The sequence below is a fragment of the Antechinus flavipes genome, chromosome 3 (genome assembly GCF_016432865.1).
Source record: "Antechinus flavipes isolate AdamAnt ecotype Samford, QLD, Australia chromosome 3, AdamAnt_v2, whole genome shotgun sequence".
Classification (NCBI taxonomy): domain Eukaryota; kingdom Metazoa; phylum Chordata; class Mammalia; order Dasyuromorphia; family Dasyuridae; genus Antechinus; species Antechinus flavipes.
This window is the reverse complement of record NC_067400.1, coordinates 304,739,965-304,753,447: the sequence shown is the minus strand read 5'-3', so window position 1 is coordinate 304,753,447 and position 13,483 is coordinate 304,739,965. Positions and strand designations below refer to the sequence as shown.

Below are 13,483 nucleotides of genomic sequence, written 5' to 3'. Positions count from 1 at the left end.
ATGACAATATCTACTATATAATCATTATTGTGGAGGCAGAAACAGTATAGAAATGTAGGTCATGGGATTTGAGTAGGTTGATAAACCAGGAAACTAAAATATTTGAAGGACTGTCAGTGTGCATATTAGATCATCCTGCTCAGGGCCGGGAAGGAGATTAGCTGTGGAAGTCAATGAATGAATGTTTCCTCACCTGCTTCGTTCCTTCTTCCCCATCCTGTTATCCAGCACTTCTGTCCACTGTGTACTTTCTGTCCAATGGGAGGAATGCATATTGGCTGAATTAACTGCTTCATGGTTTCAGGCCAAGCAGTGCTCAGCTGCAGCAGGGCAATATCATAGTCAAAGGTTTGGCTATTGTAGTACTCATGAATCACAATTCTTCTCACTGGAGAGACAAACTTGGCATTACCTTGTATGTACATCCCTAAGTGAGCAGTCCATGGTCTGGGGTCAGATAACCTGGTGGAAAAGGAGCAGCATGCAAGGGCATTATTTTCTAGAAGCATAAACAAATACCATGTGGAGTATTGAGGACAATGTAAAAATGAAGGGCAAAGGATGGTACACTAGAAATAGTTATTTCTATTGATGTTGGATGAGGAATAAGATATCTTAGTGCCTCACTGTCCCTGTTCATAAAATTGTGGCAAACATAACTGTGCTATATCCTTACTTTCTTGACAAAAGGAAAAAAAAAATGAGACATTTAATGTCAATACTTGTGACTCTTTTCCATGATGCAGACCACATCCTAAGGTAGTTGAATAAGACTAGATCCCTTCCCCCAGAAAGAAATTGAGAGAGACAGTTGGAATAACTGAACAACATAATAAGTGAACCAAAGCAATTTTACCAACTCCTGTGGGTATTTTTTAACTAGTTTATACATGCTTGGTACATCCAAAATCTACTAAAATCTATTAAACATAAATGGATACGACCATAAAGGGTTCCAATTTCTCTTTTCTCCTACTTTGATTAAATAAAACATCACAGGCTCCAACATTCAGAATATACTCAGATAAGTCTGTAAATCATTACTAGTTGTACCCTGCTCCTTTATAAGTATCTCTTTGTTCCTCATTGACCTTCCTATTTTTCCAATACTATGGTATTTTACAATTCATTACAATAACATTACTTTAAAAGTCTGGAAAACAGTTTAGAATTCTAAAGGTTACATAATTTCACAAAATAAAATCCACTCCATATTTTCTCCTCTTTAATGTTGGTTCTGGCTAATTATCTGTCTGTAGTGTCTCTCAAGGACACTTGTGAGAATGATTTCAATACTCCTATTAAATTAATCAGTATTTATTTTTGATTTATTTGATACCAGTGATTGTTTTCAAGTAAGATAAATGGGATAGAATTCCATAGGTCAGAATTAATCAATCCTCTATGTACTGATGATAATATCTATGTATTAATGATTATATTGCTTTTAATTGATAGATTTATATTATATAGATTTATAGTTTCATATTTTGGCCTGTATGAAACTGTGTTAGGGATAAAACTTGGGGCCTCCTCTGATTCCTATGAATATGCTAGGAGAGCTGTTGTGTTCTACAAAACCAGTTTCCCCTTTTACTTTATTCTTTTGTACTTAATAGTCGCAAAATGCTGGTGAAAAGTCTCAGAATACTGTTGCCTAGTCACTGACTAAACACACATAATTGATATATATGGAAAATCTGATGACTCGTAGCTTTAGTGATTGAGGAACATTTCCCTTTGACTAATCATGTGATTTCCCCTTTTGGAAGTGACCAGAGAATAGCCATACCTCAATCCATTTTTGGTATCTCTTCAGTTGCTGTAATAGAATAGGATGTTCTATTACTGGGATAAGGGATCCTTGATTTCAGAGGACAGTTTTGGATACAATTTATTTCTCCCCCTCTTCTTTTAAATATCCCCCATTTAATGGTATATATATTTTCCAATTACATGTAAAGATAGTTTTCAACATTTACTTTTATAAGATTTTGAGTTTAAAATTTTCTCCTTCCCCTCTACAAGACAGCAAGCAATCTGATACTGATCACATATGTGCAACCATGTTAAATGTTTTCACATTAGTTGTATTGTGAAAGAAGAATTAGAAGGAAAAGGAGAAAAAAGAAACTGCGAGAAAGAAAAAAAGTGAAAATAGTATGATTTGATCTGCATTCAGACCCCATAGTTCTTTCTCTGGATGTGAGTAGCATTTTACATCATGAGCCTTTTGGAATTATCTTGGATCAATGCATTGCTGAGAAGAGTTAAATCTATCATAGTTGATCACCACACAATCTTGTTGTTACTGTATACAATGTTCTCCTGGTTTTACTCACTTTACTCAGTTCATATATGTCTTTCCAAATTTTTTCTGACTTCTGTCTGTTCATCATTTTTTCTGCACAATAGTGCATCACATTCATATGGCTCAACTTGTTCAGCCATTTCCCAGTTCTTGAAAGAATTTCCAATTCTTTCCCACTACAAAAAAAAGCTACTATAATTATATCAAATTTCTTAGACATTACCAATTTCACTAATAAATTGAAACTTCTTCAAGTCCTGCCTAAGTATCTCTTAGTTATGGATTGCAATTTTGGGTCCACAGTGAACTGATGGACTAAATTAATAGATTGCCTATCCAACCTCATGTCACAATCTGGATAAAAGGCATATTTTTCGATGTAGATAGTTAGGCTAAACTATTTTGCATAGTCAGGGATCTTACTGAAGAGGTTCTATAAGGTTCTAAGGTGTTAAGCAATTGGCACAATATAATCTGTAATCAGAAGCAGCAGAACTCCATTTCATTTAGCTTCTCTGTATGACATCCTTCCTGACAATGGCAAATACCTTTAGTAAACTTTTATATTCTTGTGTGAATTGTGGTACTGATCATTCATCAAAGATACTTTTGTAGCTAGATCTATCAAGGAATATGGTATGATTTTAATGTGTATGGAGACATTTTCTTGGAAAAACCCTAATGGGTGTGTTTTGTTTTATCAAATCAAATTATATTTACATATATGTATGTATGTATCATATTTTGGAAGATTAGCACCTGCAGCTTGAGGGATTTGTCAGCCTTTTTCATGGTTGCTCATCTACTTTTAGTGTCCACTTGATTCCCTATAGCTTTTAAGAGGCTATAGTAAGGGCAACTCTGATAACTTGTTGGTAGATGGTCTAAACCAGGCTCAGAGTAACTGACAGGATCAAGCTCAGTGGTGAGTTAAGGGCATGTCTTATTCCCAGGACATGAAGACTTTCTCTGGTAGAATGGGTGGATGAGAATCATTTGTCCCAATGGCCAGAAGGCTGCTGAAGCAGGCTCTGTGGAAAGCTTAGAGCTTAATTCAGACGTCAAAGATGCCAAAGTCAGCTCCTGCATTCCATGCCATTGCCAGTCATCCTGATTTTTATCTTGCCACTGGATTCAGAAAGAGAAAGTAAGACTGATGTCTGTGCAACTCTGCCTCACTTTAAATCCATTTCGTATACAAGGCATCACCTGTGATATCATTGGTCTTCTTCTAAAATTAAAGACAAACAATATACATATACATATATGTATACAGGTATGCAAGCAGATATAACTAATACTCAAATTCATCAGGGTCTTGTATTCTTTGTACCTTTCAGTCAACTGTGAAGATGAGACAACATGCTAGGAAAATCAAAGAATCACAGAATCTCAGAGTTAGGCGGAATGTTAAAATTATCTAATCCATTTCGTACCTGAGGAAGAAATTCCCATGACTATGTACTATTAATTATTACCCAAATTTTATTTGAAAATATTCAGTAATGGGGAAGTCAATATCTCCTAAACTAGTCCATTCCAATCTGGATAGCTTTTTTTTTTTTAAGTACTCTTATTTATGTATTTATTTAATTTTATTTTCAATAGTATTTTATTTTTCCAAATACATGTAAAGATAGTTTTTAACTTTCATTTTTGTAAGACTTTGTGGTACAAATTTTTCTCCTTTCCTTTCTAAACTCCCCTCCCCAATACAGCAAGCAATCTGAAATAAGTTAAATAAGTTACAATCTGGACAGTTATTATTAGAAAATTTGTCTTTTAAGTCGAATAAAAAAAAAAAAATCTATCTTCTCCTTGGTGCCCAAACAAAAAAAATCTTATCCTTTTACCTAGTAATCCTTCAAACACTTGAAACCAGCTATATCTCTCTATAACTTGGTTCTCTGGATTTAATATGCTCATTTCCTTTAACTGATCATTTTATGGCATGGCTTTAAATGTTCTCATAAAGCCAGATGACCCCACCTCTGTATACACTGCAACTTGTAATGAAAATTTCCAGTATGTATCCTCAAGAAATATGCTTTATGACAAAAGAGATACAATTTAGAGTTTTGGTTTCCAATATAAATTAATAACTTCCTTATGGTATTTAACCAAAAAAATGATATCATCTTGTTGGTCATTCACATAAAATGCTATCAGTCTTCCCATTCATTTTGTCAAGTTGTTTTGTGGTGATAAACAGAAATATATGGAGTAGATGGTTTTCATGGGCTTTGGCTCTGCTTGTAATCAAGGAATGTTGATATTTAAAGTACAGGCATTATTATATTTTAAATAAGAATGTTTAAAAGGCAGTGCAAGGTGGTGGGGAAAAAAACCACAGAACTAGAAATTAGAATAAGAATTCAAGTATACCAGTCTTTACAGATCCCACTTTGTAAAGCAGTAATCACTGTTCTGAAGCCAGAATCATCTTTTCTGTGCCGAGGAGTAGAAACATTTTATCAGATCCCATTGCAGCCTATTTCCGAAGACACTAATGTTTTGAGCAAATAAGTCATTGAATCACATTAAATGAGGTGTGTAAGACAACCATAGGTATTATCTTAGTAGCCTCACTATAGATGTTGTTAAAAAAGCATTTAGAAGTATTCAGTACAGTGCCTTGTCTCTACCCTTCCCTTTGTTCAGTCTGATTTATTATTTTATAAGTATGGGAAACTCCTGATATAAAACTTCTCTTCAATACTACAGATCAGAAACTTAAACATAACCAATACTCCTAAAGAGTCATCTGGAGCCTGAGAAGCTAACAGTTTTATGGATGATACCTGATAAAAACTACTAGTGTCTTTCATGCCTTGACCTATTAATAAACATTTGCTAAATTAAAATGGCTACACAAACCAAAAATATATGATTAATCATTTACTTAACAAACTGGCAGACATCTGGTTAAAAGATATGACAGTAAGAACTTATTTGAGAGAAACTTGAAGTTTAAAAAAAGGAACTATTACCTAGGAAGTTACTTCTTTCAAAATAAATAAAGATTATAATGACTCCTGATATTATTCTACCAGGGCTTAAGGTATATGTCAAAGACCCTTTTGGAAATCTATAGACCTCTACTCAGAATGTTTTCAAATGAATGAAATAAAATACATAGGAGTAAAAAAAAAATTAATTAAAAAGATGTAATTTTTCCCTCATCCATATTCATGGACCACTTAAAATCTTTCCAGTAACCAATTGGGCATCTGGACTCCAGCTAAGAACTTCTATACTAGGGACAATAAATATTTAAGGGTTTGTTGTTGTTTGTTTTGAGACTGAGCTTCCTATCTCTTCCACGCTGAAAATGTAGTAACCTCATCCCCACTACTAATTGGCATGGAAACTTTTGACCTGCTCTTTGTTCACCCTTTCTTAAGTAGCCTGATGGCCCTCCACTCCCAGGGGGTCAATGATGACAGACTTAACACCAGATCAAATTTAGCCCTACTGCAATTTAGAGTTTCTGCCCTCAAGTGATTTTTCCAGCCCCTACTTCTCTCACTATAAACTACAAGGGTGTCCACCATCATACCTGAGCATTAACATATTAATAATTGTGGTTAGAAATCCTCTTCCTGAGAAAACTATTCCTATTTGTTAAGGATATTGATTGATAAGGTATTGATGTAGTTGGGTGTAGTTGGCAGAGAAAGATTGAAATATTGATGGAAGTATTCTCTGAAGTCTCCTAATCCCACCCTCTATGGAAGTGGGAATAGCATCATCTTGCTGGTCAATAAAAAAGACAATTCTGAACTCCAAATCTCTGCAGAAGTCTGAAGCAGGATTATGCTTTGCCAAGGAAGCTCTTGGCACAGTTGCCTGCCGGGACTCTTACCTTCTTCTCGGTGAAAACTTTCATTTCCCTAATAGGACCTTTTATCACTGAGGAGTCTGTCTTCCTAGCAAAGCTGGCTTCTAAGCGCCAATAAATTTCCCTTTTGCCATTCAGACTTTTCAGGTTCGTGAATTCTTTCACATTGGACCTGTGCATCTCCCACCAGAGGGGATTCTTACAACTCTCTGTACTGCCACTAACAACATCAAAAGGCCATAAGAACATTTCATAGGACAATAATTTTAAAAAACTGGGGATAGCTATGTGGTACAGTGAAGAGAGTACTATCTCTGGAGTCAGAAAGGACCTTAATTCAAATCCTGTTTCAAATAGTTATTAGCTGTTCAATAAGAGAAGAAAGGGAGGAAGAAAAGAAGGAAGGAAGGAAAGTCTTCAAGTATTTGAAAAGGTATTGTTTGGCTTGGACCCAGAGGACAAAATTATGCATGGTAGTTAAAAAACCAATTTCATTTTGATAAAAGGATAAAAGAAAAAAATTTTTTTAAATTATGAAAATAAAAGTAATGCACTCAAAATGTTTGTGGCAGCCCTGTTTGTAGTGGCTAGAAACTGGAAAATGAATGGATGCTCATCAATTGGAGAATGGTTGGGTAAATTGTGGTATATGAATGTTATGGAATATTATTCTTCTGTAAGAAATGACCAGCAGGATGACTATAGAGAGGACTGGTGAGACTTACATGAACTGATGCTAAGTGAAATGAGCAGAACCAGGAGATCATTATATACCGCAACAACGATACTGTATGTGGATGTATTCTGATGGAAATGGATTTCTTCGACAAAGAGAAGATCTAACTCACTTTCAATTGATTAATGATGGACAGAAGCAACTACACCCAAAGAAAGAACACTGGGAAATGAATGTAAACTATTTGCATTTTTGTTTTTCTTCCCGGGTTATTTCTACCTTCTATATCTGGGATATACTGTGGCATATTTAACATGTATAGGACTGCTTGTCATCTGGGGGAGGGGAAAAATCGGAACAGAAGTGAGTGCAAGGGATAATGTTGTAAAAAATTACCCTGGCATGGGTTCGGTCAATAAAAAGTTATTTAAAAAAAAAAGTAATGCACTTTCTACTTATTAGTTATCTGGATAATGCACTTGATTTGTAAATTTGTACAAGGAATTTGTAAAGGAAAGTTTTATTCAAATCTGGACTAAATTAGGTGATTTCTAAGGCCCTTCCAAATCTGAGATTCTAAGATTCTTACACCTGTGGAGAAGTAAAGGTGTAGCAAGCATTGCCCCAATAGGTTAGGAAAGAGGTTTCTGTCTCACCTGCTTCCTTGAAAACAGTGGGCTGCAGAAAGGAGCCACTCCCTGGAGATGACTGAAGCACCACAGTAAGCAGACCCAACAAAATGAAGGCTGACTTGCCATGGCCACCCACCTTCCAGAGTATCAGAACCACCAATGATGCGATGGAGAGTAGAGGAGGAAGTCCTGCTACAACCTTCAACAGTAAAGAGAAATGAAATCAAGTTGGTTATGAAATTGGGACTTTGCCACTGCTGTAAACTAGCTTCCTGCTTCTTCCCCAGAATGTACGTTTGGATTTCTGAGATTGGTACTATCCAAACTTCTCCTCAGCACATTTCTACATATATTCTTTGTAGACAAACTATATTCCATCTAAATGGGACAGGGATTTGGGGAAAAGGAGGAAGGGAGCATTAAGTCGAGAGAGAACAACTGGAGGAAGATCCTGTTGACTGGAGCTGGCGGAATGACAAGAGAAACCTGAAGAATTTTGGAATGGATGGGTAGGAAGTCAAGATAAGATCCAAATAGAACAAAAGTAATAACAGTTTCAAAATTGAGGTCATTGTAACCTGGAGGGGAATGGGAGTGGAGAAGAAGATATGCAACCACAAAGTAATTATTAAAATACCACAAGGAGATTGCTATTATAAACTAAGTTTATTCCAGAGATGAGAATTACACTTGACAAGAATTCACAATAATGAATCCACTTAAAGATTTTATGCTGCTTGGTTAGGGTTTCTAGTATGAAAATTGATGAATGTCCATATGTAGGATGCTCCAAAATCTTAGTACAATTCTAAGCCATTAAAGTTTATATAATTATAGTCATAGACCTAGAACTAGAACAGACCTCAGAAACTTCTCATCCAACTTTCTCAATCTACATTTGAAGAAATGGAGACCAAGAAAAGTTAAGTGACTTTCAAGGTCACATGAGTAGAAAGTATGAAGAATATGTGGCTGTACAATAGATAGATATAAATATGCACACATATATATACAAATACACATATTTATGTGTTGCATGTATATTATGTGTATAATGTTGGTGACTATAGATGCCACTCTTGGGGTAACAGCTACATAATGAGGTTATCATACATGTGCATATATACAGACATATATCTTGTATTATTACACTATACAGTAGGAATACATAAATATATATATATATATGTGTGTGTATGTGTGTGTGTGTGTGTGTGTGTGTGTGTGTGTGTGTGTATATGCATCTCTACTCTGTGTAGGTGCTAGCCCAAGAGTGGTATCTATAGGCACAGGTGTGCATGTATGTGTCAGCATATATACATGTATGTGTATATATGTTTATATGCATGTGTATGCTGTAAAAAGAGAAATCGCATTAAACACATTTACATGCATGCAAAGTACATTATGCATATGAGTACATTATTATTACTAATTATTACTATTATTGTTACATCATTTATAATCATTATTTCTTAGCTGACAACTCAGCATTGGTTAATGAACATATCCAGGAAGGAAGAAGAAAAGGAAATCCATTCAATGTGATTTGCAATGCCTACATATTGTATTGAATTAATTGAGTGAAAACATTCTCATGGGAATATAACCTTGAACTATAATTGTGCCTGGAGACTTTATAATAACAAATACAGCTATAGCTAAAAAGTTGCAAGTGTTTGTCCCCTCCTATTTTTCACCACTCTTAATTAGCATTAAAGTACTTTTTTAAAAGGTGATGATGGCTTTGAATTCTATATCTGCTTGTATAGCAGTTCTCTAGGGAAATTTAAATTGAGTTATTATTGATTTAGTTTCTGGATTAGATTTCCTCAATTAGAATGTAAGCTTGGACTCCTCCAAACAATAGGAGAAAAGGCCAGACTGAGGGGATGAGATCCTCTCAGGCTAGCAGCTTTGGAGGCTTCCTCTTCAGAAATCTATTTAATCTTGGGTTATACAGTTTATGCTTTGCACTTCTTCCTTGACAAACATCTTGTCAGATGGAAGTTGCTCTTTCTCCTGAGATTCTCCTGAGAAAAAGAGAAAAACCTCTTTTTGCTTTTTTTTTTTTTTTTAACTCTGAGAATCTCTGATTGTTTATGTGGATGTTACTGTCTCATATAATATGAAACATTAGACAGTATAAGCTCATGAAAAAGAGTTTTATTTATTAATGACTATAATTAAGGCAAAAGTCACTTTATACTTCTATTTACAAAAGACATTTTCTTTTCATTTTTTTTTTACATTTATTCTTGGATTCTTTTTTCATGTTTTCGCTCAATAAAAATCAGATTTCTTACCTCTTCTTGCTTGCCACATAGAAATATGCATTTAACATTGTCACATGTGAAGCCTAGCTTAGTAAAAATTTAAATTTAAACTCAAATAAGTTGAAGAAATAAAGGTATTGAAGAGAAAATCCTACTTTGTACTTACTGCAGCCTTTCTCATCACTTCCATCTGGGCAGTCTACTGTTCCATCACACTTGGCATTTTGTTTTCTAAAGCAAACATCATTGCCACACTTAAAAGTTTGGTTGTTGCATGGAATTCCTAAAAGAAAACCAAAGGAGAAACTTATTCTATTGTTACCTCACCAGGGAATGACAAGCATGAATCATCACAAGTTTCATTACTCAGTATATTTTTACCAAATTCATTCTGTTTCAAGAAAAAAAAAAAGCAAGTGGAAATGAAATGATCTCACAGTAGCACCTCTCAGGCCTCATTTAAAGATAATGGTGCAGTTAGAAGAGACCTATGAGAAATAAATGATACTCAGTTTGATGATTTCTCCAATCTGTCTATGTATGATAAAAAAGCATTTGGGATTCAAGGACTTGAGTTCATATTATTCTCTTGGAGGAAAAGTAATAACATCACATTTGCATAATGCTTTACAAAACATTTTATAGTTATTTTATTTTCTCAATGAAGCAGGTTGTGGTCCCTTTAAGAAACTATTCCTTTTGAATTGATTTATTCCTTTCTGATTCCCAGCCCCTCCTGTCTGATGCATTATCAATTCAAGAAACTAGGATTTTTGATTCACAAATGCTGGTCAAAAGTATCCCTTTGAATTCCAATAGGAGATCCGGGTCCGGATCTTGTCCCAGTCCCCACCAGATCTGAATCAAGTTGGGACTCCACCCACAGGCCCCCTTTAGCTAAATCTCTCATTATAAAAAGAGCCAAACTAAAATCCTCTCTTTGCAGAAGTTTCAAACATGCCAGCCCTATGCTTGGCAGACCAAGGGTCTCTGCCCACTGAAATACTGTTTCCAGTGCCCTCTTCTCTTTACCCTCATCTATTTCTTTAACCAGACTTTAACCTTACTTCCAATCCCCATAATAAACTTCTTTTATCAATCTAGGTTTTCGGGTCTGTAAATTCCTTTACAGGGAACTTCTTGCACCGCCAGAAGGGAGTTCCCCAAAACTCCCTATCTTTGTGCCAAATCCAAAGGGGTTGCAGAGGAGCTCCCTTTGACTCTCTGAATCCCAAACCTACCACTAGATCTCATTTAACTCCCTGACTACCAGAAACCCTAATTTCATTTGGATACCCCAAATCTAAACCTCATCATCAACAACTCTATATGGTAGATGATATAATTATCCCCATTTTACAGATGGGGAAATTGAGGTTCAGAGAGGTGATTTGCCCAGGATCACATAGCTACTAAATATTTGTGGCAGATTTCAAATTTAAGTCTTCCAGATTCTAAGCCCATCTCTCCATTTGCTACACTGTACTTGACTAGTCCTTAAATAATAAATAAATAAAACACACTGTCTGAAGCAATCATTAAAACCACTTGTTTCTTGTCAGAGGCAAACTAATAAAAATGAGGTTTTGGGAAAACAGTAGGACATTTAGTTCTGGTAAAGCTAGGGCATATAGTGTTTTGTGGTGTACAGTGCCTTATGCCTTTGCCACAAATAGGAGGAGAGATCTTGTCAGTCAAATGACTTCAAGGCCTTAATTTTCTTACACCCCTGAGCCACAAGAAAAGCCAAATGATAAGTAACATTGCATGCTTAACAGGCACACATGTCCCCAGAAAAAGATACAGAGTGAAGATTCCTTACGCTGAGTACAGTTCTGTTCATCTTGGCCATCTTCACAGTCCCTAAAGCCATCACAGATCAGGGGGGCCTGTGATTTGAAGGCACTGACATTACAAGCAGGCCTGAGCATGCCTGGAGCAAAAAAGGAGAGAACAAACAAGAGTCTGAGTCAGTGTTCGGAGGCTTTGGTGAGGAGAAATGCCAGCTTGAAGCATTTAAGGCATTAAAAACTGCATAGTAAAGATGCAAATTTTCTAAAATTAAAAAAATCCTCAGCCTATTGCTCCAAAAAACATTCACTCAGCCCTCCATGAGGGCCAACTTAAGTGAAGGCTGCTAAACTATAGATACATGGTTTGTGGGGGAGAAATAAATAATGGGAGTCCATTCTTAAGTGCTTCTTATTATAAAAAAAAAAGGAAATTATTCTGTATTTATATTTATATTAATAAATGGTAGTACTCCCATCCTAGTAATACTCCCAGAAAACTCCTTTGAATAGACAATGTCTTTAGTATTCAAAACAGTGTCTACCCTGTTCCTAGTAGCCAACTTAAGTGAATGGGCTCTTTGGGAAAGTGAATTAATTCTCAAGTGCATAGTGATGAGTCACCTTTGGTGTCCTGTAATGTCTCCATCATATTTATCTGTTCCCATGTCTTAACAGATTCAATTCAATAAATATTTATTAAGTATTTATGATGGGCCAGTATGCATACCTCAAAATGCAAATTTAAGAGAGACAGAGACAAACACAGAGAGACAGAGAGACAGAGATAGAGTTCCTGGGATGAGGAAGTACCTAGAGTGGTCCCTAGAGTAGAAACCACCTGAGCTGCCCATGGAAAATGAAGAGTCCCCTTGAAAGTTCTGAGCCTTTTGGGAGGAGTCTTTCACCATCCTCTAGCCAGTCAATTGCGGAGGTGAGGCAATTAAAGGAGTTAAGAAAGTACTGAATATCTAAATAGATCTCTTTTGATTGGGTCACCTACAATCCTTAAAGATTTCATTCAACTTCTGCTTTACTCCCACAGAAGGGAAAAGGCTCACTTAGTAAATGGAAAAAATAACAATAGTTGCAGAAGTGATTATGACACAATTAATAATAATAATAAATTCGTAATAAAACATTACAGCAATAACACAAAAGAAGATGTATGCTTTATCACCAGAAAGCAATCAGTAATGCAAATTTATACCAATTCATTAGATGATTATTTCAACTAAAATAATCAACATTGTATATATGTATTAGCATGTTGGATCATATAACTTGATTTTAATTTTTCTACATGATATGTGTTATAGTCAAAGATGCCTAAGTCCAATTAATGTTTATGATATTTGCAACAGAGGGTCTAAATCTCTGATTTCCTCGGGGTAGGGCACTTCTATAGGGCATACTCCCTGTACAAAGAAGATTTTTCTCTACTCTGAACATTATGATCACCAAGACATTATGTGATTTGGTTAGCATTACCTAGATGATTTGTGTCAACTAAATTTGAACCCATGTCTGCCTGAAACTGAAACCTGAGTCCTATTCAATAAACATCATGCAATTGCTGCCTCTCCACTGTATTAATGAAGAAAAATAACAGCAAGATATTGGAATTATATGCAAACTCAATATCTAGGGAATTTGGGAAAGGATGGAAACAACATTAATTTATGAATCAGTTTCTCAAGATTTCTCCCTTACACCATAAAATATAATGATGCCAGCCACAAAAATACAAGAAATGAAACCATTCTCAAAAGGGGGGAATTTCTGGTAGTTTTTTTCAATGAGTTCTAATGGCAATCTTTCAATTATGAAATTGAATCTTTCCTCAATGAGAATATATGCAGAGTTGAGTGTTTTAGAACTTCAGAGTAAAAGAAAGCATGTAGTCTCTCTAACTTTTTTACCCACAATCTCCCAATCTCTTGACATCTATGTGGGC

General features: G+C 35.4%; 1 protein-coding gene across 1 annotated transcript in view; it reads right to left on the bottom strand.

Moving 5' to 3' along the window:
- Positions 1–13,483, bottom strand: part of TMPRSS7 (transmembrane serine protease 7) — a 100,808-nt gene that overhangs the window by 8,276 nt on the left and 79,049 nt on the right. Inside the window, exons 13-16 of the mRNA XM_051985274.1 lie at positions 11,559–11,669; positions 9,903–10,019; positions 7,485–7,659; positions 194–462 (exon numbers count right to left, since the gene is read on the bottom strand). Coding sequence (XP_051841234.1) covers positions 194–462; positions 7,485–7,659; positions 9,903–10,019; positions 11,559–11,669 — 672 coding nt within the window. The remainder of the gene's footprint in view (positions 1–193; positions 463–7,484; positions 7,660–9,902; positions 10,020–11,558; positions 11,670–13,483) is intronic.